This window comes from Yamadazyma tenuis, chromosome 4, assembly GCF_029203305.1.
Source record: "Yamadazyma tenuis chromosome 4, complete sequence".
NCBI lineage: Eukaryota > Fungi > Ascomycota > Pichiomycetes > Serinales > Debaryomycetaceae > Yamadazyma > Yamadazyma tenuis.
This window is the reverse complement of record NC_089464.1, coordinates 499,671-524,229: the sequence shown is the minus strand read 5'-3', so window position 1 is coordinate 524,229 and position 24,559 is coordinate 499,671. Positions and strand designations below refer to the sequence as shown.

Here is a 24,559-nt window from a genome sequence, read left to right as displayed (position 1 = left end):
TGCTAAACTCAGGCTTCCTTCCATTTACCGAAGGCTTTGTAGTCATTATACAAACTTTTGTAAAGTGCAACACCTTGTGAATCTAACCAAGAATTGACAATTTCTAATTCACGTTGAGATAAAACATCGAAGATGTTGAACACTCCGGGCAAAAGCTCGTTATTGTTTTCTCTGGAGAAATTTTGAGTCAAGGAAAAGGAAATGTAGTTCACGAGTAACACCGGTAAAAAGTTTCTCAAATGCTTCTTAATTATGCTGGTCGCAGTAGTTAACTGCTTATTTATGGCATTTCTAGAGTTGGAAGACGGTTCACACAAATTACTTAAAAGTCTGGCAAATGCTGATGATCCTTCTGGGAACACCTTGAGTGGACCACCTTTAAGGGTCAAGGGTGATAGTAATGCAACAAACACAGATATTATCATATGATGCCGGGAGGTTAATCTAAATCTGTGATAAAGAATGATATGTGCCATGACCTGAGTGGCTAAAATGTAGGTCTCTTGAACGTCCTGTTGGCTAAAATTTGAATTATTCAAGCCATATGTAACCTTGGTAACGATAGTTATGACCTGCTCGATTGAGTATTGTGTGAAGCACCACGAAATATCAGTTAGAGCTGTTCTAATATTGGACAAGAACTTTTTGATTGGTGTTAGGGATGCCTCTGTTAAAATAGGTAACTTGTTGATGACAAGTGATATAATAACTCCAAGACTTAACTCACATCTCTTGTTTTTTTTGAAATTGTTTGACATTGAATTGCACAAGTTAATAAACACATGGCTATTATTCGAGGTCAAGGAATTGGACATTGACGTAAGAACAAATAAAATCAAATCAGAAAAAATATCGTCATGATCTGATACTCTTGAAAGATAGAACTCCAAACTTTCTTTCAAGCTGGGATCATCATGTTTATACAATATCAAAAACAATGACAATGTATGCTTATAGTTGCTAATATCCCAAACCCTTGTAGCAATTTTGAACAAAAGGCTGTTGACTTGATGATCGTTTAAATGGTTAACCTCCTTTCCAACCATCTTAATGAACTGAGGAGATATTAATGCACTAGCAGAGTCAAGTACGTCGTCCAAAAATGATAATAATTCTTTGATTGTGTTCGTGGAGGCTTTCGAATTGATTTTTTTGGTTGAAATACTCATTAAAATATTCATGTACTTTGACTTGAGCTCCAGAAAGCTTTCCTGTTCCTCTTGAGGTAGAAGGGAAACATTAGTGTATTTAATGACCAACCCAGTGGCTTCAAACTCTGGTGTTATTTCTTTGGTACGTTTTTTTATATGTTTCTTAAGTGATGACAAGGCCTTTGATGTAAACTTGTTATCGGACTTAGCTTGCCGCAAGTTATTCAACCAGATAATCAGGAATATATCTTTGCTAACCTGGGACCCCTGCGCAAGGACTTTTATTGAGCAATTCAAATCTGTTTCTATGCTGGATTTGAAAGTTGGGACTGTCAATAAATTCTGTATTGGTTCGAAGAATTGAGCATCTGTGAGCTTGTCTATTAATTTTGCTCTGGTTTGTCTATCAATACATTGAAAGGGAATGAGCGACAATATCAGAAACACTTCAATGGAATTCGAATTCAATATAACATTGATGAGTTCCAAAACCATATTCTTTTGCTCAAAGAAAATATCACCATTACTCTTTAGAAACTCCACCCAAAAAGTTTTATCCAATTTCTGAATACAGAAGTTGATAAACGATTGAAGGTCTTTAGAATCAAAGAATTTGTTCATCAAAACGCACCATCTTTGCAATAACGTCTTGCAAAACCCTTGTTCTTCGTGTTCAAGGTGTTTAAGAAATGACTTTGAAAAGTGTTCATCCATAAGGTTCACTCCTGATAATTCAGACAACCGAAATACAAAAAGGTAGTAATGGGTATCGTTTAGTGAGATATCCTCTTTGTTAAAACGATCGATGAAATACTCACTCATCTTTGGATAGTTAACTAACAAGTAAAACTTAAGGTCCCACCAGGTCCTACTTTCAACATACTTTGACTTGCTTAAAACTTCTTCACAGGAGTCAACCTTAAGTGTAGAACAATTGGGGAGTCCTTTGACTAAGGCCAAAACGATTGGATAGCATTCAAAATCGTTCTCAGAGACATACTCAATTACCTTGACGAGTTGTGTGCTTGACAAGTCATTAATGTTATCAGAAACAGCATCTATAACAGCTGTGGAAGACCAACATGGTCTTTTCCGGACATTACGAAGCCATGCTTGGGTCAAGAACTCGTAAAGATCTCTTGCTTTGACATATGAACTTATTAGAGTCGGAACAAAGCCAAGAACGATTTTATCCTCTTCGACATTCAATATATCAATGATATTATTAGCCCTATCCATGGCCAACGTTGAATCTAAATTGATGATATAACCAACCAATTTCCAATTAATAGGCCCAATGCTTAAAGTTTTATCAAGCACTGACTCAAAAAAACTTGTTGTTAATGGTTTATTTGAGGACGATAGAATTTCAATCAACGATTCAGACATACTATTGTACTTTTCCATAATTGCAAGGTATACTTCTTCGCAAAATTTGGGATTCTTGTTACCGATGTTTTTGACAATAATTTTGTAAAACAAGCCAACAGAAGACTCTGGTAGTTTCCCTTTCAAGAGTTCTTTGAAATGGACTTGAAATGTGACAGTATAGTCTCCGCTGAAAACCCTCTCTTCGACTATGCTGATGAGAATAGCTCGACATTGATTTAAGGAGTCATCTAAGTTTTGAATGTTATTCAAAAGCTTGGAAAGGCATCCGTGAAAAAACTTTTGTGTACTCTTCTTCGAAGCAACATAATTAATATCATTTCTGTAAATTTTGAAAAGTTTTTTGGCAAGAGTGGTCCAACGTACTAATAAATCATCGTCAAGATCAGTTTGATAAATATTCAAAAATGATTCCAAGAAGGATATACAGCTGCTTTCATCCGCATATAACACAACTTGAGAGTAAATCATTTCGGTGACTTCGAGGAGCTGCTCATAAAATTGTGTATCATTGATTTCATAAAACTGGGAAAAGATCTTTTCAAGATTCACAAGAAACTTTACTCTTCTGAAGGTTCTGTCCCTAGCCATAATATCCATCATTTTCTTCCATACTTGGCTGAAAGACTTCCACACTTGTGTACTGAACTTCCAATTCTTAAATTTGTTGTTATCATTGATTCTATCACATAACAACTCGAGAAGGAAAAGGTTGTAGTTAGAGAAACTAAAATCGAACTCATTGTCTAGTAGCTTCTTTATAACCATTAAAATGTCATCAAGCAGTTCATCTTTCGATCGGAGGAATCGGGTCAACGTCTGTGTATTTTGTATGGACTCCATCTCGATGTTGAAGATGCTCATCTCAAAAAATCGCACTTAAAGTGAGCAAACTACAGTGAGTCTTGAAATGTAAAAACTCAAATAACGCTAGATGAAACCTTCAAGTCACCAGGATTAAGAGTGATTTCCTGATGCTTCATTACTTGCTTTAAGGATAAGCCTGTAAAGAAGCTTGTAAAGCCTCCTCGACACTTTACGACCTATCAAATGAGTGATTTATATTCTAATGTACAGAAACTAGATCTAGATCAACAAAGTTTCAATCTTATCCTTGATAGAGTAAATCTGGTTTTTAATAGCAGATGCATCATTGGTGGTGACAGAAGCAGCAATAACTGGTCTGGAAACACCACAGGCTCTACCCAAAGCAGCCTTGGAAGGAACGAAAACGTATGGAACGTTCTTGTCTTCACACAATAATGGCAAGTGCAACAAGATTTCAATAGGCTCAGTGTCAGCAGCCATAATAATGAATTCAGAAATACCTCTGTTCAAGGTTTTGGTAGCTTCATTAGCACCTTTTTTCAACTGTCTTAAGTTTTGAGCTTGTTGAGCAACGTCCAAGATTTGAGTGGACAAAGCAGAGTCGGCCAATGGGAAGGCTTTTGGGTTTGGGGCAGACATGAGTATAAGTTTTGTTCTTGGTTCCTTGCAATAGCTCACCTAAGTTACAGAAAAGAAAAATTTCCCTGGCTCATCTCTCTGCGCGGTCTGTTGTTTTAGTGCTGTAATAAACTCTCAAGCACGAGTTTAATTTGTCCCAAGGGCAGCCCAACCTGCGTAGAGGAGTTCACCGAAATTTATCATTTTCTTCCAGTTGTATCCCTTTTTGATAATAATTCCCTTCGACATCACATCTGTGAGTTTTATTATTGAATAAAAAAAGGTCAATCACTCCGTTCGCCAGTAATCAATAATGTCTGATTTATGGTATGTATTTCATTCTGCTTATGGCATTGTGGTAGTTTGATGGTTTATTCCCAGGTCATGTTGTCTGCTATTTATCGCCCACCAGCCTTGGAATTTCAAGACGACCAAATTGACTACAATCGTTTTTAATCCATCTTCAAGTGACATTGGATATTGCATTCACACATAAGCAATCATCTCTATTCTACTCATTGTCATGATATGCCACCCCGTTGACTAATACTAACTTTTTCTCTTAGTCCAGTTTACGCTCCTTTCTTTGGTTCGATTGGTTGTGCTGCCGCTATTGTGTTCACCTGTTTCGGTGCTTCCTACGGAACTGCTAAGTCTGGTGTGGGTATTTGTGCTACCTGTGTCTTGAGACCTGACTTGTTGGTTAGAAACATTGTTCCAGTCATTATGGCTGGTATCATTGCTATTTATGGATTGGTGGTTTCAGTGTTGGTTTCTGATTCTTTGAGTCAAAAACAAGCATTGTACACCGGTTTCATCCAATTGGGTGCGGGTTTGTCCGTTGGGTTGTCTGGGTTGGCTGCTGGTTTTGCCATTGGTATTGTCGGTGATGCTGGTGTCAGAGGTACTGCTCAACAACCAAGATTGTTCGTTGGAATGATTTTGATTTTGATTTTCGCCGAAGTGTTGGGTTTGTATGGGTTAATTGTTGCTTTGTTATTGAACTCTAGAGCTAACCAAGATGTTACCTGTTAATTTTACCTTTTGACTTTGACAGCTCTTGTTTGTCCATGGAAATTGAAAAATTCAAAATAGATACTTCACTTCTCAAAGGGAACAATTAACTACCTTGATACATACATACAGATAATTGCAATATAAAAACTTTTCTATGTGTGATCTAGACATTATGTACGTACACCTTGCCAACTTGGGTGACAATCTCATTTCTAAGAAGTCGAGTCAAATCTCCAACTGATTCAGGAATGCTTCTCTGTTTGAGGTTGATCTTTATTCTCCAATCGTATGATTCAGCTTGAGTTCTGTCAAAATTTGTAATCGAGTGTTTATACAACTCTTGAGCTTTTCTGAAATCGTCTGGACTTGTTTGTTGTTCGAAATTATCGATGAGTTCAATAATCACAATTAGCTCAGGTATTTGAAATTGATATATATCATCAATGAAAAAAGGAATCAACTGAGCTAATAACAATGGATAGAACTTCTTAGGTAAATGGGTGAACTCTAGCAAATGAAGTATCCTAGAGGTTTTGCTCTTAGCCATTATCACCGTTGTATCTGGAGCGATAGGGTTGGAAATAGAATTATAGAACTCGAATAAAACCGCATAAGGAGAAAGACATTGCTTGATAACTGGGTGAACTTCGAAGGTGGGATCTGTTTCATGTTTAACAACATTATTTATCAACTCATCTTTTATGGGTCTATTATTGAGCAAAGTGTCCTGAAATATCAATTCCCAAACAATGTAATGCACCTCTTTCATACCCTTTTGATTAGCTTCAAGATTACCATCAGCACTGTAACAATTTACAAGCATGTTCAAGGCTTCATAAAGGTAGCCATCTTTCAAAGATTTGGTTCCATAGATCCGGTACAATTCACTAGCAGTTGTTACCAAACCTAATTTGGCACAAATTGTTAAACACCACTCAAGATCATCGTTTGACTTGCATTGATACTTTGGTAGATACTCTTCAATGATTGTTTTGTTATTATTAATAGACAGTACGCTGCTTTCAATGTTTTCATTCAACAATATCCCGATGCCTACCGGTGCCAATGGGTGGGTATTGAGACATTGAAAAGCAAATTTGGTTAACAAGTACTCCGAAATGGTTTTACCCGTTCTCAATCGGTTGAGATCTTTGTCATCATCAATCGTGTAATAATTCGAGAATAACCCTTTCAATTCGAAGAGTCTTGAAACGAGAGCTGCTGTTGCACTATCGATTTCATCAATCTTCGTCAAAACATGCAAATAGCTTCCTTCAAATACGTTCAAGAAAGCCCTTTCGGTGCTCTTGAGAATATCTTCACTGTCAATGAGTAAAGGTGGCTTTTCTTCGAGGGCAATGTCGAAGTATTGGGGATACATGGAGTCATCATCTCTAATCTGGAACAAAGATAAGCAAGTAACAATTTCGTACCAGGTGTCACAATAATTGGCGGTCGTCTTGGGTAATCCTGTCAATATATAAGCTAAGTCATGGATTTGCTCCAATACAATTATATTTGCGGGGGATTTGATATTTGTCTTTAACTTAGGAATTAGGTCTCTGAATTCACAGCATGAGAGTTTCCATTGAGCAAATTCTTTCTTTAATGACATGGTGTTATAGCTCTCCAATAAGCCGATAAAATCCTCTATTAACTGAAATAACTCAATATCATCCTCTTTCAAGTGCTCGTATCCCGAATTCTTGATAGCATTTGCGGATTGATCCGATAAACCTCTGGTAATTAACTTAGCAATGAACTTGGTCCAGAAAAGAGGGTGTTGATATGGTGTGGTAGTTTTTACCATGATCTCCTCGACCAATTCTTCTTCTGGTTTAAGATCAAATCGGTTTACCCATCTGACCAAGTGATTAGGCTTTTCGTTTACCGAATTGTAGAATACATTGGCATGCAAGCAATCGATTATAGACAAGAGACATTCATAGTTTAAAGGGTAGTCGGAATCAATTTCTCTCAAACCAGCAATAAACTGGTTCAACTCATCACTTAATTTCAAGAAGGCAGATGTTATCTTCAGCTCTCGTTTTTTGTTCTGGTCTTGCGTACCAGCCAATCTATCACTTCTTATCAACCCAAATGGCTCGTCGTAATCATCAGTTCTTCTCAAATCCAACTCTCCAAGACTTTCAATTACCCTGTAAAGGGACGTTGCGTATTTGGAATGGAGTACTGAAAATTCATCTTTGGCTTCAACACTATTCTTGTATTCTCTTGAGTTGAAATGAAAATTCAATGGCTTGTCTGAATTCAACCATTCTTTCAAAACGACTGGCTCCGAATCCTCACTTCCCATGGCTGAAGGTATTGACGACTTAGATATAGATTCTATATCTGAAGACGTTTCCCCTATATCCAACATTTCAATGTCGTCGAAACCTTTGCTGAACAAAGGGTCTTGAACGGCGGTATCCATGTTATGGCGTTTGCAAGTTTGGATGTTTGTATATTTTGAAGAGCGAGAAAAAAATAGGATGCGTTTTACATTTGATTTCACAGCTATGAGCTTACTAGACACCTTGGACATCAAATACTATTCTTTGAAGCAAGCTCTGATGCTTATAACAGGATCTCAATGAATTCTTCATTTCTTCCAATTCTTGGGCTGATTCATCAATTAGATCGTGCTGCCTCAAAACAGCATCTCTATTCAACCAGTACTGAATAAATATTAAGTCCAACACTCCTTTATTGGGCTTTTTAGATAGTTGACCACTGCTATCTTGCTGTAAAAGTCTTTTTTCTCTCTTGCTTAACCACATATTGTACTTGTCACGTTTGCTGGTGTACTGGATGTCAGATAGCGTATGCTTAAACAATATGAGCTCTTTAGAGCATTCGGTAATAATATCTTGAATCTCTTCATCAGTATCAATAAGTTCACTTAAAGTGTAAATACCTCCGTTCACTGTTCCCATCAAAACTTTGCCTCTTACTATCGATGTTTCTTGCTCTATCTTATCAAAATTTGAATGAAAATCTCGTTCATGGTGTGCCTCAGGAATTAAAGTAGCCAAATTGATTGAATCACCAAGATTATACGAGATAATTTCCTTGAAGTCTTTTATGTCCGAGTTATCTTCAATACCTTCGTTCTCAAGCTCACTACTGAGAGTTATTCCAGTAAAGTTACCCGTGGAATCGGTGATGAAAATAATTTCTCCATCTTCAGAAACAAATGACACCACATCGGTCACAAAAGTTGTTTCCAAAAATGTTCTTGTGGTATCCTTGTCCAACGCAATACTTTCTTGTTCATCGACTTTCAAATTCACTGTGGTAATACCCTTTACAACATCACCAAATATTAACGTGCGATCGAAGTAAGAAGCAGCAACTGAAAATACCGGTGATGCATGCACGCAGTCTGGGAGAACCACCCACTCATGCAAACTTCGAGGTTTAATTATGAAGTTTATCACACCAGAAACCAAATAATAGTTATTATTTTTATCGATAAGCTGGATATTCTGGAATGTATACTTCGATATATCTGACAAACCAAGTATCTTTATCATTGGAAGTTCATTCAATTTGCCCTTTTTAATCTGGAAAATCCTGATGATTTCACTTGGGCTAGTGGAATTACAAAGACCTATTGCATAAACTCCAGGACCACTAGATTGTGAGTCTAAACCGATGGTCGGAACTATGCAAATGTCAACCAATTCGACGGGTTTGGTTTCTGGGAATTCAACCTTCGAAATCACTTTCATTTGACCCAAATCCACTAATTGTAAGTACGAATTTCTCCTATAATCATTAATTTCATTGATGAAAGCATTCTTTGAAGATAGTAGTAAAGCCTGTTTGAATCTAGGTATCTTTACGGACTTAATGTTGAAGCTATTCGAAAAAATAACATCTTTAGTGGAATCAAAAGACTCGACAGAATAAATGAAGACTTCATCTGTATTTGATGAAATTGCAAGATGCTTATTCCCTATGAAGGTGATATCATTGATATCCAAACGAGGATTTAGCGTATCTAATACAAAAATCCTGTTGAAATTTGTTGTCTTGTCGTTGTATAGTCCAAAAATCTTCTTCTTATTAAAGATTATTACTTCATTCAATTGATTTTTGGTAAATTTGAAGGGTATTCCATCCAAGTGAATAATTCTACTCCTGCTACTTTCTATTTCATTTTTCCGGAAATCAAGAAATTCTTGAATCAAATCGTTGTTAGAAGTAATGAGAAGAATCCACGTAGACCCTGGCTTTTGATGATAGTCATAAACAAGGCAGCATGATGAAATAGGTACTCCGTTTCGCGACGGCTTCTCTTCTCTCACGAGCTCAAATTCCGAATCCGAAACCAGGTATAACTCGTAAGATCCATCCCAAAAACAAATCAAGATCAAATACTCCCGCTCGAAAACATTAACCACGTCCATGGCTGAAACTTCTGTACTTTTTTTTAATTTCACACTTTGTATCAAGACCTCTGAGTAAACGTGAAATGTATTTTCATTATCAAGAACCACGAACAGAGTAGAGTTTACTGCTTTCACTTTCAGAACCCCCATCTTGTTAATAACTGTACCGTTTAGTGAAATTTCTTCCTGTGATACCTCTAATAGACCAGAAGCATCCTTTTTCGTCAAAATTGTCTCTGTATTCTTGGTTTCCAAATGTTGATAGCAATAATTGCTATTAAGGCTGAAGTACTGGGCTTTCTGTATTTCTGGATCATATACCCTTATTATTGCTTCATCATCTGACCTGAAAAATTCGGATATATCACTGTGCTTTGATTCACATTGAAAGCTCTTTTTGAAATCAAGATAACTTAGTCTATTTGAGATTCTTCTGTATTCACCACTTTCATAACCTCCTTGGCAAGTGAAAAGTTCTATTTGGTTTCCGTTATTTTGGACTTGAATATCCAATACTGGGGGGGATGAACTGACAAATTGGCATATGTCAATGTATGGCTCTTTAGTCAAAATTTTAAACAATACTGATTGAGATAGCTTTGAGGCCACGAAAAAAACATTATCAGTTATGTGAAGCACGTTAATAGGCACTGTGGTGGGACCTAGCTTAACGAATGAAATTGAGTTAACCTGGAATAAAGATTTAGACTTCTTGACTGAATCGAAAAAGAGCAAATAGGTTTCACCCCGATTATTCACTAACAAGATTCTCCTCTCGTCAATAATTGTGAAGTAGCTAAAAGCAGAAATATCAGTACTCCCAGAAATGGTCAATCTCTTTGTTATCACACATTCCTCTGAGTTGCATGAAATATTGGCGTCAGCGTTGTTGTCAGATAACTCAAGAAGTGTAATCTCAGGGTTAGGAAAATAGAAAATGTAGCTATCAGTAAGTATCAAAAGTCCCCCATTAGTTGGGTTTATCAAAGTTGTTGGTGCCTCATTGAATTCATCAAATTGTCGTAATATTGAGATGCTTTTGTTGTTAATGTCAAGCAGGTACGAGCGTAAAGAATAGGCATAATTATAATCTCTGTAAAGCACGGAGAAAACTTTGCTTGACCCTGTATTTTGATGTATTTTGATGTCTTGAAAAACTATACCCCCGATAGAAGATGTGAACTCCTCAACAATTTCATGTTGATCGTGTTTTCTCTTTGGTCTGTTAGCACTTCCATCAGATGGGCTCCACAGGTTGTTAATGATAAAGACCTGCAAAAACCCTTCGAAGAAGTACACCAAAAAGAATTCTGGATTCGGTGAAGGATCAATAATGATTTTAGGCAATGCATCTGATGGCAATTGTTGGTTACTGGCATCAAAGGTAATGGTACTCAAAATAGAAAATCGAGATAATGTTGGATCAAACCAAAGAAATAGTAGTTGATAGGTTTCTGTTAATAACAATAAACAATCAGTTGGTAAATTGGGGTGTTCGAACTTGTCTAATGCAAGAATAGGCTCATCAATATATAATGAATCAAGAAACCATAATGATGGAGTGCCAGCCGTATCGACTACCGTATGGAACTCAAGTCGATTGATTTTATTAATCACGAGGCATGGTGTTTTGTCTTTATACACATTTGCATAGATACAATGTTTTGTACAATTCGGTGGCCTTGTTTCTGAAAGCACATACACCATTAGGAAGTGATGTACAGAAGCTGTTCGCGTTAATTTTAGATTTTTAGGTTGCAAGCACAAACAAAACCAGAATCAGAGAAGATAACGAAGCAAGCCAACTTTTTAATTTCCATAGCCATAAATATCATTTCACATATCAGTCATTTAGAATTTGTATGGAAGGAAGTTTGCACGATCAAGAGAGGCACTTTCTTACTTCTCCTGGAGCACCCACACTCACTAGTTGTCAGGTTCAAGAAGTGGCTTCAAGTCCCGATATTCCCCAGTCAACATCCCAATGGCGATTATTTGATATGTTGAAGATCTCATCAAGTCCCAAACTTAAAGAAAAGCCCATTGAGCCAACAAAACAACATACCGACCCAGCAAACGACATAATTGTCTCCAATTGCATATGTTGTGCTACTCTATTATCACATCCACAGATATCCTCTAAGTTCGAATGCTCAATCTGTCATACGGTGAACCTCTTGAAAGACTTTCAAGACTACTATATGAAAGACTCCCATGTACCCCATACCATCTCCTTTCGATATGTGAAAAGAGTGGCAGAAAAATGTTTAGCGGATGCTCATGATAACCAGCACAAGACACTTCATGAGATATTTGAACCTCTTTCAAACTACCTTTACACGGCGTTCCAAAATTATGGGTGTGTGAACAATTCATTCAAGGTTAAAAAATCCAGCTCCAAGATTCACTACTCGACTTCCAATATTAACTACGAAGATATTCAAAAAGTGTTCGACCTTTTGACGAAACTTCCCACAAAAAGACCTTTGTATAATGCTTTGCAAGGATGTTCAACACTATTGAGACGAATACCAGTTAGTTTTGGAGAGGATGCTAGGAATTATTGTTTCTTATTGATAATGTTTCAGATTCCTCTTTTGTCCCACGCTTTGACTCATTACGAATCTAAATCAAATCCTCCCTGTACAAGAATGATAGACTCCCCGGAAATCAAAGCTTTGTGTTATGATGTGATCAAACGTGTGTTGGGCATATTGTCTAATATCAAATCTGTGAGGGTCAAGAACTATATCACTAGTTGGTTTTCCAGATACTCATCCAGTGACTTTGTTTCTAAAGTGGATCTAATAAATGTGTACATCACTTTCCACATGAAAAAATACTTCTACATCGCAAATAATCCAGAACATAGGAGAAAATTACTGATACCCAGCCCGGGAAACAATGTTGATGAAGAATACTTTCAAAACTCGTCTTTCAAAGAACAAATTGAACAAATGAATTCAGGCTCGCTGCCTTTACCAACGGGTCCCTTAAATTTTGGCAGGACCAAATCTAAAAAGTCCAAGGATCTGACTACAAAAATAAGGATTTATCAATATGGTAATGACTGGCATTTGAAGACTGCATCTATTGTGTTACAGTCTTTTCTTGAAGCTTATAATATAAGAGCGGATAGTTTGCATGTCTCAATATTTTACAATTCATTGGTAGATTATGTGAATCTCAAAATGGACTTTGACTCGTGGATTAGCAATAAGAAATTCAAAGACCAAAAACCTGGTGACAATCCAGAGCTTCTGGTAGTTATTGATTATATCAATGGAAACCAAAATTCTTTTGCTTCTTCTGCCACCTTTTTCTTCAGCAAATACCCGTTTTTGATAACATTAGGAAACAAAATATCCATTTTAGAGTATGAAGCCAAAAGGATTATGGAAAGGAAAGCAGAGGAGGCATTTATAAACTCATTGGATAGAAGAGTACCCTTGGATGTTTACTTCAGGGTGCGTGTTAGACGATCACACTTCGTCCAAGATTCATTGAATTGTATTCTTGCTAACCAACAGAACTTGAAAAAGAGTTTGAAAGTCCAGTTTGTTGGAGAAGCAGGTATTGATGCTGGAGGCTTAAGAAAAGAATGGTTCTTGTTGCTAACTAAAGCTATGCTAAGTCCAGAAACGGGTATGTTGGTTAATGTAGAAGAGTCTAATTATCATTGGTTCAATTTGGTACCCATAAACAATGTTGATAACTATTACCTCTTCGGAGCAGTTTTGGGATTGGCGGTTTACAATTCTACTATCTTGGAATTAAACTTCCCAATTGCATTCTATAAGATGCTATTGAAAATTCCCTTGGGGTTCAGTGATTTTGAGCAATTACATCCGGATTTGTCAAGAAACCTTTTCAAGATCAAGAGCTTAAGCGATGAGGAGCTCAATATGCTTGATCTAAGTTTCGAGATTTCCATCTTTGACTTATTTCATAACGTCGTCAATAGGGAACTTGTTCCGGATGGCAAGAACATACAAGTGACTTCAAAGAATAGAGACTTGTATATTGAGAAGTATGCTAAGTTCCGCTTAACCGACGGAGTTGCGGAGCAAACGGACTCTCTTTTGAAAGGGTTCTGCTCAGTCACCAGTGGAAATGGTCTTTCCTTGTTTTCACCTGAAGAAATTCAGTTGCTTTTATGTGGTAACGAAGAAGGGAAGTTGGATCTCGAAATTTTGAGATCTGTCACGAAATACCTTGGATGGAAGGATAGCGAAGAAGCACAGAACAGTCAACTTATTAATTGGCTTTGGGAGTATCTAAATGAACTAAGCTACAAAGAACAAAAGAAATTTCTTTCTTTCGTTACAGGAAGTGATAGAATACCTGCCACTGGTATCCAAAATCTTAACTTAACTATAAAGAAGGCTGGTTCTGAATCCGAGAGGCTCCCTACTGCTCACACCTGTTTCAATGAATTAGAAATTCATCGGTATGCAACCAAGGAAAAGTTGTACGAAAAGTTGAGTATGGCAATTCAAGGCTCTAGTGGATTTGGTATAAAATAGGTTATTTTTGGTTATTTTTGGGAGAATAGATGTATTTTGATTTCTGAGTGTAACGTAGGCGTTGGTATATTGCAGCCAAAAAAGAAGTGAGAAGCTTTGAATAAATGGGTTCATGCACTACGTATCATTATGAAAAAAGGACCAATGAGAGGGTATGAAAAAACAATTTTCTCAATTTTTCCACTCAAAATATATATAAATCGCAAGTTTTCAATCACCTATTAAACAAACACATGATGTTGTCTAGAACATTTAGAGCTGGTTTGACAGTCAAGAACTCGGTAAGATCCTTATCTTCGACTACCAAGACGTTGTCTTCGTATGACCAACCGGATTTCTCCAGTTATTTACACAACAGAAGTGAGAGCACTAACAGAAACTTTGCCTACTTCATGGTTGGTTCAATGGGTTTATTATCCGCTGCTGGAGCTAAATCCACCGTGGAGACTTTTTTGTCATCTATGGCTGCTTCTGCTGATGTGTTGGCTATGGCCAAAGTTGAAGTGAAGTTGGGAGCTATTCCAGAGGGTAAGAATGTTATTGTCAAATGGCAAGGTAAGCCAGTCTTCATCAGACACAGAACTGCCAGTGAAATTGATGAGGCTAATGCTGTGGAAATCAACGGATTGAGAGACCCTCAAGCTGATGCTGACCGTGTCAAGAAGCCTGAGTGGTTGATTATGTTGGGTATTTGTACTCACTTGGGTTGTGTGCCTATTGGTGAATCTGGTGATTTTGGTGGTTGGTTCTGTCCATGTCACGGTTCTCATTATGATATATCCGGTAGAATCAGAAAGGGACCTGCTCCATTGAACTTGGAAATTCCAGAATACGACTTCACTGACGAAGAGACCTTACTTGTTGGTTAAACCAAAGTATGTTCCAATGTCCCATGATGAAGCAAACAAGTTCCTAAAGCATCGATAGAATAATTCCTTATTTATATACTGCTTGAAAATTATCGAATCAAGTTAACAGTTATTCTGAAAAACAATTTTACCTTCAAATAGTTAAAATATATAATGCATTAAAGCTGGTTATTGTTCAAAGTCTGGCAAAGCTCATCAGGTATCTGATGCCAGATTTTGTTTTCCCAAGTACCTTTAATCTTTTCTACATTGAAGTCTGAGAGGAGCTCCTGTAACTGTTGTGACTCAATGTTACCTTCGAATGGCTTGATCAGCTCGAGGAACTTCGTCTTCAAATCTGGGGGTAAATTTTTTGGCAGATAATCTTCAAAAAAATGCATTCTGTAGAACACGCTCCAGTGTAAATGAATGTCAGAGGGAAACTTCCTAGGTCTTCCTAAATTAGGAACATACCAGTTTCTCCATTGTCCCCATTCATCTTCAATCTTAATACCGATTGGAAAAAGCTCAACAGCCCACCACATAATCATCTGAAAAGCACTTGACGTTCCAAACCCATTATTACCTTGAATTGGACGATCAGGGAGCTCACGGATGTATCTAGGTGTAACAGAAGTGTGAAGCTTTAACATGTCATGATCATGGGCTAAAAGACTTGAAGTAGCTGAAAATGAAGTATTAAACTCTTCAATTGCTTCAGGCTTGAATGAAATTCCGTACTTTATAGCATAAGATAGCATCCACCTTAATGGGATATTTGAAAGCATATGGTCTGTGTCTGGATCTAACCAACCTCCACCTACATCGCCATGATTTCCTGGAAATACCACCTCTTTTGTATCTTGGCTTTGGTGGTCATTTTTGGGATTCTTCATTGAAGAATCTCCGAAGAACCTGGCAAACAAACTTCTCATAAAACTCAAGTACCTTCCTTCCTTGGGTAAAAGACTATTAGTTTCTGAACTCCCTTCACAGCTGTACTCTCCCTGTTCCACGTCGGTAAGATGGGGTAAATAGCTATACAGCTTAAACATAACTTGTTTGAACTTTCCCCGACGTTCGTCCAAACTTATGGCATGTCTCACATGGTCCACAATAGCACTCATGCTAGAATAAGGAAACATTCTGTCGTTTATAAGCCCTACTGAGTTTACACAATCAAACAATCCCATGAAATGTACTCGAATAGTGGATCGACAAAAAGTCCTTTTAAACTCAGCTATCAACGAACCGTTCTCTAGGTGGGATGGCTGACCAGCATTTTCCCAACTCGAATAAATCAGCCATGCTCTCAGAACCATTTCTTCGTGGCCCCTGTTGAGAAGCCCAACACTTTCCAACATTCCCACTAAAATCCTGGCTGCAAAACTACCTCTGCTTTAATAATTTGTTAATATCACTAAGCAAGACCCCATATTTTTGAGTATTTAATTACCTGAAACCAATTAAACAAATAGTGTCCCCCTCTCTGTAGAACCGCATAAGGAAAACGTAAGCCGCTTTAACATGGGCTGAAAAGCTAACCGCCCAAATGGCATCAATCTGGCGCCTCAAATAATTAATCACTGAAGTAAACACTTTCAGAGGGCCATATACACCATCATACAAATCAAACTGAGCCCCAACACCAGGTTGATAATAGCATATTTGACTTGGATTATCCTTATCTAGCATGCTAAAGATTTTCAAGCAGTTTGAAAATGGCAAAGGACCGAACTCGTTTTGTGTACCATCTAAACAAAGTATTAATGTTAATGGCTTATTATGAGGACGTGAAAAACAACCTAAGTCAAGGTGGTGACCTTTGTATATAGCTTTGGAAGCGTTGCGTGCACTCATACAACTTGATTGTTTTAATGCAAGATATCTGGGGTATTTTTGCAGCAGTTCCAGTAAATTTTACAAAAATCGCAAATACTAAAAATGTATATTATAAAAAGGACTAGTGTACAAAAGATATAGGCCGTTAGGGTTTCAGTGCGTTAAAATGTGAGGAGAAACCTAAAAGTTGTTTCCTCTATAAGATGTCTTATGATCTTGGAATGGATCGGTTCTTGAATGTGAATCAACCACCTGGTACCCCGCTGGCTCGTATCCATTATGGGCCGATCCAAGTTCCATACTCCGCTGGGGAACGTATGCATGTTGAGAAACTGGGTATTGTTGTTGTTGTTGATACATGGGGGGAGCTGTCCGGACATACATGTTCGGATTTTCGTACGGTTGAATCTGTTTGTCTTGATACCCTCTAGAAGTTGACCTGCAACAACAGCAAAATAAGGCCTCAAGACATGAGAAGCCCAAACATACGCATCTAATGACGGTAGAAATGGCCCACATCACCACAAGACTCGCTAACACAATGCCCACGATAGCAATGACTTTGCAAGCAGTATTGTCCATACAAGTATCCCAGGACTTGAAGCTTTTAGCAGTTGAAGTCACATCTCCAGATATGTCACGGGAGAGTAATTTAGCAGGGCAGATATCAATGGAAGGAATAAACATTTAGAATCGATTTAAAATTAAGAAAAGATCAAAAAACTCCTGAGTCTTTATTCTTTATAGTATGGATGTTTACAGTGTGAATGCGCTAAAAAGGGGCAGTACGCCGCGCCGCGTGCACTTCTAAAATTAGCGTGCCATCGCGCTGGCTGGAGTCTACGTTTTAGACGTGGAGCGACGCACACCCAGATATTTATAGTGCAAAGAATGATCTTATCAGCCTCGCCTGCTGCGGTTAATTTATCCTTCGATGGGAATCTGTCTTGTGGCTACTAAGGCTTATTGTTCTCATTGCAAATAGTTAAACTTAATCTTGGCGATAAGAAAAATATAGCATCTTTTTATATTATGGTAGGCGTAAAACACTATTTCCGTATGCATGAGAGGGATTAGTTGTCAGTACTTTGTTACAATTCCTTAAAAGCCTTGCAGCAAGCTCTGCAAAGTTCCACAACAAGTCCAGTAGCTTCTCTCAGTGTTACCACCAGCTAACTTAGTACTTCGCCTCGTGACACTGGCTGCTATAGGACCGCTTCTATCTAAAATTCTCTGCAAATCACGAATGACACTGGCATGCTTCAAGAACCAGTCCTCTTCCTCTAAAAGCCCAAGAAACCTACAGGTTTCTTCAACACTTGGGAACTCCAATTCAAGGTAATCTAAATTTGAAGAACCCAAATCCTCGAATAAAAAGAGTCTAAACCCAGAAAACTTGAGAGTCCGACCATATGGTTTAACCACAAAGTGATCAAGCGGCAATGGCAGTCGGAAGAATCCTTTGATTTCAAATACATGACCCTTGTTAGTTTCACTGGCAGATTCTGGAAGCTTGAAAAGGCTGTTGATAGAAATTCGATTCACAAGAAAATTATCAAATTTGTCAGATAGAAGGGAACAAGAAGAAGGCAGTCCTTGAGATGAAAACCTAAGGGACGATTCAGCAATTACTGCAACAGGACGAGTGGGTTGATTTTGTGAAATGAGCGTGCCGTTTGAATTGGAAGAATTCGACGTACAAACAAGCTCTGTTCCAACTGACTTTCCATTTGTATTGACAGTAGTATCTGTTAGGAGAGATGTGTTGGGCACTTGACGCTCTGGCTGGCTCATCATTGTCTCGTCACTAATTCTAGGGGCAACAAAGTCATCAAATTGCTGCGTTTCTACATCCACTGGGTTTTGATGGAATGCAAGATCTGCTCCATGTGTCACTCTGCTCTGTCTCCACGAGCTGAATATGCCTTCATCAACTCGACGTCGCTTGGCATCGTTGTTTTTCAAAAGAGCTTTTACTCTCGCTGCTACTCGCAGCTGAATATCATCATTCACGAGTTTGGTGAATCGTTCAAACAAAGCTTTGGCAGCCGCAAGGTTCTTGAATGTAGCTACATCTGCCACATTGTTGGCACTAGCCATCTCTTTACCAATGCATTTACCCTCCGGCGAGTAGGTAAGATCAAATGAAACCGCCAGAAACTGGGCCTTGGAAAAGAGAATCTGGTCTGATTTAAATCGCTTTAACAACAGGGAGTAGCATGTCCGCGTACACGGAATACTGAATATGAAGTCATCCGGCAAAGGTCCTCCCGATCTGAGCATGTCAAATGAAATAGCATTTTGTTTGCTCACAAAAGGTTTACCTGAAAGGAAGTCTGTCACGAGTAGAAGTCCACTCTTCTTAGGTCCATCGACCAACCCAAGGAGATAAACGGGTACCTCTACAGTAACATTCTTCCCTAGTCCATCAGGTGGAATTTCAAGCAGCAATTCATTCAAGGTATCGAAGTATACTGCACTCATCTACAATGAGACGCGATTACATTCAATCGCATTTATTTTCCCATTTCAATAAAGACCTTGTAGATACTGCACCGTTCACTATTTCCCAAATGAAAAGTAAGTACTGTTTTCACGATTTGCGCTTTGTTTGAACTAACCTAAATGCAGCAAAAGGATTCAAAGGTAAACGATTCCAGGAGTCTCTAGTTAAAAGTGAGGCATCTCATCCCATGCCTGAGACCAGTGATGACTATTTGGACCTAGGTGCCACTGAAGAAGAATCTGGTGATCGTTGGATAAGCTCAGACTTTTCAAAGGCTCTTAGGTTCTATCAAAGGGCATATGATGCCTACATGCTGGCATTGTCGAAAAGTGCTAACAGTAGTGCCTCAATCTCAGATCTTGATATCCACTATAACATCTCAAGACTTTTATTGCATGTATATAATCAATACTTTCAAACCGATGGGGTCCACATTAATGAATTGATAAATGTGGATGATGTGTTGCTTAGTGCTCAGTCAGTTGTCCAAAAGTTACCTACCGTTGTTGAGAGCCATGAAAGAGCTCTCCAACTATCAAAGGATCTTAGAACTCAGCCGCTGATGGATTTGCTTTACAATACCGGAGTAGCATACACACAAGTATTGGAAGATATTAAGAATCATGGAGATATACAATTAATTGAGGTGATGGAACTAGGAACTAAAGCAAAGGGCCTTTTCCAAAACCTTTTAGATCGACAAGTTACACAACTTCAGCTGTTTGTCGAAGAACTTGACAGTATGGGCCAAACCCTGAACTTACAAGATCCATCGGAGTTTTCACATGATAGCACCATTGATAGTCAGAATGCTGTTGGCGAAGACACTTTACAGCCCCCTCATGTGTTTGAAACCATCACTTTGTGCTACAAATTATCCCATGCAATACTCGAAAATACGGAGAATCCAACTCAAGATATCCCTATATTCCGAGAATTGGTGGAGCCTTTTCTCAGTACTTGTGACCATATAGCAGATAATTTAATTGGTAGCTTCAGTGGAACTAAGAACTTACAACTGGAGTTTTTGTCGTCCATTTCTGACCAACAAATTAATGAGTACAAAATTTCTAAAGCATATAATCATTCATTGATTCTCAATGACCTTTCAGAGATCATATCGTGGTGGGAATCAAGCCTTTCAACTATAGCTGATATCCCTGAGAAGTATTTGGCTGTATCTGATAGTTTGCAGGGGTTCTTGGATAGAAATGATATCAGTTTGAAAACATGCAACGAAAGCAATCATCAAGAGATGATCAAAACCTTCTGGCAGGCTCTAACTATCATGACCAATAATCTCAAGAAAGCCCAGGAGCTCATGAATGGACAGAAGCAAGCTCTTCAAAAATCCGGTGGAGACAATCTAGGAACTCTTGTTTCCCAATTGAGTAATGTTCTTATAGCCAGGAGTGATATTGACATACAACGATGTCAACTAAACGATGAACAGGCTATCAAGAATCAAAGCATACTTCTTCAAAACTCTAAAGTATTCCTCAAAAATGCCCTGACGTTAGCTGGAACTTCGGGGGGCTTAAGGGAACGAGCAGTCGAAAAGCTTTCTAGAAAACAGAGGCAAGTGGAACTGGTAACTAGATTATGCCTACTTGAAAACAAGACAACAGTAGAGGAATTGGATGTGATTATAGGGAGAAGCAGATGGGTTCGAGAGGTTGCGAGCCTAAAAAAATTGGAGTACTTTGACAGCTTTGGCGTGCAACAGATACAGTAATACATCTCTGTGATAAAGAAGATGCTAGTCGACCTGCGTTACATTAAATAAGAAGCTTTAAATCCCAATAATGTCTATTTTATACATAATGTCTATATAATCCCATATTAACATACTCCATATTCAAAATGCCTAACCAACCTTTGTGCTCATAAGCATCGATGTACTACTTTCATATGTTGATCTCTATGTAGTCAACATCCTCTGGAAATGGTTCATCTGTAAGACCTGTGTCATTATTGACAAACGATATGTCTATTTCCTCATCAGTGGGTTGGCAGGATGTAGCATCAAACATAGAGCTTTGAATATATTGTAAGTTCAAACTTTGAGATCGGGTGTTTTCCACAATCACTGAAAATAGATTAACCTTCAACACGTATATGAAATATAGTAACTTCATTACAGCAGTATATTCTAGTGAAATATCCGTGAGTTACTTTAAATGAGCATGTGGGTCGGGATCTTCGCACAAAGATGACTAACTACTCAGGTGCGGGAAAAAGATTATTTGACTAGAAAATTAAAGGTCTACTATATACAGAAAGAAGTAAATTCTAGGTTTGATTGATCAACTTGTCAAACGCTGGAATTAATGATTGTGCCAACGCAAAAGAAAATACCAATTTCGGACCAGTGGTCAACAATTTTGGTGTTAATCCTTTGAAGAATGAGCTTAGGCCTTCATTTTTGGCCATGTTCTTCAAAATAGTGAAACCAGATTCGGGGTTGTCGAAGTTTTTGTTTTGAATTCTGGTCTTGATAACATCTAATGGAGCTGAAACAATTAATGAAGCTGAAGCACCAAAAATAGAGGTCACAAAGTTCTGGAACCAAGTGGCTCTGGAGTGATCACTTAAACCAAAAATGTATTCTTTGGCAAATGAATTACCTCCAAATAATGCAAATGATCCAGGACAGTTTCTAGCAGCAGTCCAACCCCATCCTCTGTATAAACCAAAGCCTTCATCCAGAAGGATCTTTAAGAAACCTCTACCTTTAAAAGATTCGGGGTTTGTTTGACGTTTGATCTTTAACACATCCAATGGTAACAATACAACTTCTCCAATTCCAATAAGAGAACCAGCAGTAGCAGATAACAAAGCCTTTCCATTTTTCTTTCCAAATACCAGCTCGTAAGAATCTCTAAAGTTGGAAGATAAAAATTCATTGGCAAACGGTTGACCTCCGTACTTGTAAACTCTTTGCAAAATTTTATAGGCAGCAGCGTATCCCAATCCTGGGAACAACGTAAAAATTCTATTAGATAAAGCTTTATCGGCATGTTCTCTGAAAATCACTGAGTTCAATTGGGCAGCTGATGAAATTTTCCCCTGGTTGGACATTAATCTTTTAGAAATGGTATCGACCGGATGAAAAACACCAATTTCACAGATTCCAGCCGAGGCTGATCCTAAAACTCTAGCAAGTGCACTATCTCTTTTGCTTCCGCTACTATCAGCTGCTGGTGACATATTTGTGGATAGAGGAAGAAAATTTTTTCACATCCTAGTTTTTCTCACCGCGCTTACCCACATGATTTATTACCATTCGCAGATGGTCATACAAGTGATAAGAGTAACCAAAGTTTAAATTAGATGATTTGATGTTCAAAACGTCGCCGGAGGCTATTAATTCTTATCCTTGTAAATCTACAATAAAGAAAGGAGGGAAAGTAAATGTTCAAGTTATCATTTAGCGTAGAATTGACTTCTTATTCTTCTTATTCTTCTTATTCTTCTTGTGGTTAAAGATCAATAAGACTCAATGGGTATATTTCGGTGTATGAGATGGTTGTGTGTAATGTCTTTCACGGGAGATCTTGTACAATACAAAGCATTGCAGAATTGTTCAACATCTTATTTTGGTTACTGGGTTTAATGTTGAATAGGCAAATACACTCTACCAAAGATGGGAACAATCTGCTCAGAGTGTTAAAGGCCACTTTTGATGCTTGTCACCTATTTCTAAATCAGCTCTAGGCTTATTTGCTTTACAAATTTTGTCCCAGTATTTACTCAAACCTTGCAGCCTATATGCATATGTGAGTTCTTATATGAAGATATTCGCGACAAAACCATCTCTTGAATACTTCATCGTTTTAAATGTCAGAGATCGTTCAAGAATACGCCCAAAGTTTGAAAGAGTTGACATTCAACTCTCGGCCTATAATAGATACACTCACAACAATAGCTGCTGAAAATACTGATGAAGGGGATGGAATTCTAGATGTGATCACCGCTAGAATCTACAAGTGCTTACCTGAACAGAAACTCTTTGCGTTATATTTACTTGATTCTATCTGCAAAAATGTTGGCAACCCGTACAATATCTTGATAGGAGATGATATATTCAAGCTTTTCAGTCACGTTTACCTACTTGTCGATGATAATGTCCGAAAAAAATTGCAAAATTTATTCGAGACATGGCGTTTGACTAAAGCTAAGGGAACAAATATACCGTTATTCCCACCGGGAGAACTTGAAAAGATCGGAGCTTTCCTCAAAAAAGCGGGCCCAGTTAACAACGGAAATGAACTAAGTAACTCTAGGTTAATACGAGATATTGATGAGTTGTTACCTATTTTCCACAATAAGCTAAACAACAATTCTAATGACACTAAACTCAATGAGAGATTTAATGCATTGAACCAGTTGAAGTTTTTATTGCAAAATCAGAAAATGCAGCCCAATGAGTTGAAGGCCGTCGAAGCACAGCTAAACACCATTAAACATCAGGAATTGAATAGGTCTTCAACTTCTGCAAACTCGAGCCCTAATTCCACTCCAACTCTCAGATCCAACATCCCTTCGTCTTTACCGGCAACTCCTAAAGTCAATACGGTCCCAGCAAGCTCTGCTAATGACCTTTTTGATAGGCTTATCAACGAAGGTATCATCACCTTTGAGCAAGATTTCAATAGTCCTCGGGTCTACGAAATAAACTACCCTAAGGGGAACCCAAATGATCACTCCGATGTCTTCAGTCTGATTTTGGGTTATCAAATGATCAGGTCTGAATATGAGCAACTCAAGTACAATGAACTCAACAAGTTGAAAGTGACCTCCCAATCAGTGCAAGGATTCATTTCAAGCCCCAATGTGTCTATTCAGTGCAAGAATTTACTTTATGAGAGTAAAGGATTAAAATGTTCTATTTGTGGTAAAAGATTCAATACTGATGATGTTGGAAAAAATCGAAAAAGATTACATTTAGACTGGCATTTTCGTATAAGCCAAAAGTTCAAAAGTTCTAGCAATGTTCAATCCAGAAGCTGGTACTTGGATGACGTTGACTGGGCCAAATTCAAAGATGAAAATCTCCTTGAATTTCAAGTCAACATTGCTAATTCTACCCAATCTTCTTCCCAATTCAAGCCTCAGGAGTCGAAAGAAATCCCATATGTGATAATTCCTTCTACCGAGACTAATATGAACAATAAGTGCTTGATTTGCAGGGAGCAAGTAAAAGGTTCATTCAATGAGGAGTTGGGTGAATGGTGTTGGTACAATTGTATACTACAACCCGGGGAACCTAAGGGAAGTAGAAAGATAGTCCATGCTAATTGTTATAATGAGACTCGTAAGCGAGGAGCACTTGAAGATGCCCACTCTGGGTTGAAAAGAGAAAGGATCTGATTGGAACATATTATGTATGTATATACAAAACTAAATTATACACAAAAAGAACCAAAACAAC

General features: G+C 38.0%; 12 protein-coding genes across 12 annotated transcripts; 5 read left to right on the top strand and 7 right to left on the bottom strand. All coding sequences in view use genetic code 12, as the record gives it.

The window, feature by feature from the left end:
• Nucleotides 1-8: 8 nt before the first annotated feature.
• On the bottom strand, nucleotides 9-3,383 carry PSN45_003318 (uncharacterized protein; the record flags this gene model as incomplete). The annotated part of the gene is made up of 1 exon (XM_006684391.1): nucleotides 9-3,383. The coding sequence occupies one exon, from the start codon at nucleotides 3,381-3,383 to the stop codon at nucleotides 9-11; it is 3,375 nt and encodes a 1,124-aa protein (XP_006684454.1).
• Nucleotides 3,384-3,626: 243 nt separating this feature from the next.
• On the bottom strand, nucleotides 3,627-4,007 carry SNU13 (RNA binding protein snu13; the record flags this gene model as incomplete). Its single annotated transcript, XM_006684392.1, has 1 exon — nucleotides 3,627-4,007. One exon carries the CDS (start codon nucleotides 4,005-4,007, stop codon nucleotides 3,627-3,629), a length of 381 nt encoding a protein of 126 aa, XP_006684455.1.
• Nucleotides 4,008-4,299: 292 nt separating this feature from the next.
• Nucleotides 4,300-5,021, top strand: CUP5 (vacuolar ATPase V0 domain subunit c; the record flags this gene model as incomplete). The annotated part of the gene is made up of 2 exons (XM_006684394.2): nucleotides 4,300-4,313; nucleotides 4,553-5,021. The coding sequence occupies 2 exons, from the start codon at nucleotides 4,300-4,302 to the stop codon at nucleotides 5,019-5,021; spliced, it is 483 nt and encodes a 160-aa protein (XP_006684457.1).
• A 145-nt stretch (nucleotides 5,022-5,166) lies between these two features.
• NUP85 (Nucleoporin nup85) lies at nucleotides 5,167-7,440 on the bottom strand (the record flags this gene model as incomplete). Its single annotated transcript, XM_006684395.1, has 1 exon — nucleotides 5,167-7,440. One exon carries the CDS (start codon nucleotides 7,438-7,440, stop codon nucleotides 5,167-5,169), a length of 2,274 nt encoding a protein of 757 aa, XP_006684458.1.
• Nucleotides 7,441-7,534: 94 nt separating this feature from the next.
• Nucleotides 7,535-11,027, bottom strand: PSN45_003314 (uncharacterized protein; the record flags this gene model as incomplete). The annotated part of the gene is made up of 2 exons (XM_066158051.1): nucleotides 7,535-10,980; nucleotides 11,021-11,027. The coding sequence occupies 2 exons, from the start codon at nucleotides 11,025-11,027 to the stop codon at nucleotides 7,535-7,537; spliced, it is 3,453 nt and encodes a 1,150-aa protein (XP_066014148.1).
• Nucleotides 11,028-11,604: 577 nt separating this feature from the next.
• On the top strand, nucleotides 11,605-13,929 carry HUL4 (Putative E3 ubiquitin-protein ligase; the record flags this gene model as incomplete). The annotated part of the gene is made up of 1 exon (XM_006684397.2): nucleotides 11,605-13,929. One exon carries the CDS (start codon nucleotides 11,605-11,607, stop codon nucleotides 13,927-13,929), a length of 2,325 nt encoding a protein of 774 aa, XP_006684460.2.
• Nucleotides 13,930-14,165: 236 nt separating this feature from the next.
• Nucleotides 14,166-14,798, top strand: RIP1 (ubiquinol--cytochrome-c reductase catalytic subunit rip1; the record flags this gene model as incomplete). The annotated part of the gene is made up of 1 exon (XM_006684398.2): nucleotides 14,166-14,798. One exon carries the CDS (start codon nucleotides 14,166-14,168, stop codon nucleotides 14,796-14,798), a length of 633 nt encoding a protein of 210 aa, XP_006684461.1.
• A 158-nt stretch (nucleotides 14,799-14,956) lies between these two features.
• PSN45_003311 (uncharacterized protein) lies at nucleotides 14,957-15,904 on the bottom strand (the record flags this gene model as incomplete). The annotated part of the gene is made up of 1 exon (XM_006684399.2): nucleotides 14,957-15,904. One exon carries the CDS (start codon nucleotides 15,902-15,904, stop codon nucleotides 14,957-14,959), a length of 948 nt encoding a protein of 315 aa, XP_006684462.2.
• A 1,816-nt stretch (nucleotides 15,905-17,720) lies between these two features.
• PSN45_003310 (uncharacterized protein) lies at nucleotides 17,721-19,103 on the bottom strand (the record flags this gene model as incomplete). Its single annotated transcript, XM_066158050.1, has 2 exons — nucleotides 17,721-18,141; nucleotides 18,229-19,103. 2 exons carry the CDS (start codon nucleotides 19,101-19,103, stop codon nucleotides 17,721-17,723), a joined length of 1,296 nt encoding a protein of 431 aa, XP_066014147.1.
• Nucleotides 19,104-19,312: 209 nt separating this feature from the next.
• PSN45_003309 (uncharacterized protein) lies at nucleotides 19,313-20,860 on the top strand (the record flags this gene model as incomplete). Its single annotated transcript, XM_006684402.2, has 1 exon — nucleotides 19,313-20,860. The coding sequence occupies one exon, from the start codon at nucleotides 19,313-19,315 to the stop codon at nucleotides 20,858-20,860; it is 1,548 nt and encodes a 515-aa protein (XP_006684465.2).
• A 557-nt stretch (nucleotides 20,861-21,417) lies between these two features.
• Nucleotides 21,418-22,335, bottom strand: YHM1 (high copy suppressor of abf2; the record flags this gene model as incomplete). Its single annotated transcript, XM_006684731.1, has 1 exon — nucleotides 21,418-22,335. The coding sequence occupies one exon, from the start codon at nucleotides 22,333-22,335 to the stop codon at nucleotides 21,418-21,420; it is 918 nt and encodes a 305-aa protein (XP_006684794.1).
• Nucleotides 22,336-22,965: 630 nt separating this feature from the next.
• PSN45_003307 (uncharacterized protein) lies at nucleotides 22,966-24,498 on the top strand (the record flags this gene model as incomplete). The annotated part of the gene is made up of 1 exon (XM_006684403.1): nucleotides 22,966-24,498. One exon carries the CDS (start codon nucleotides 22,966-22,968, stop codon nucleotides 24,496-24,498), a length of 1,533 nt encoding a protein of 510 aa, XP_006684466.1.
• Nucleotides 24,499-24,559: the final 61 nt, after the last annotated feature.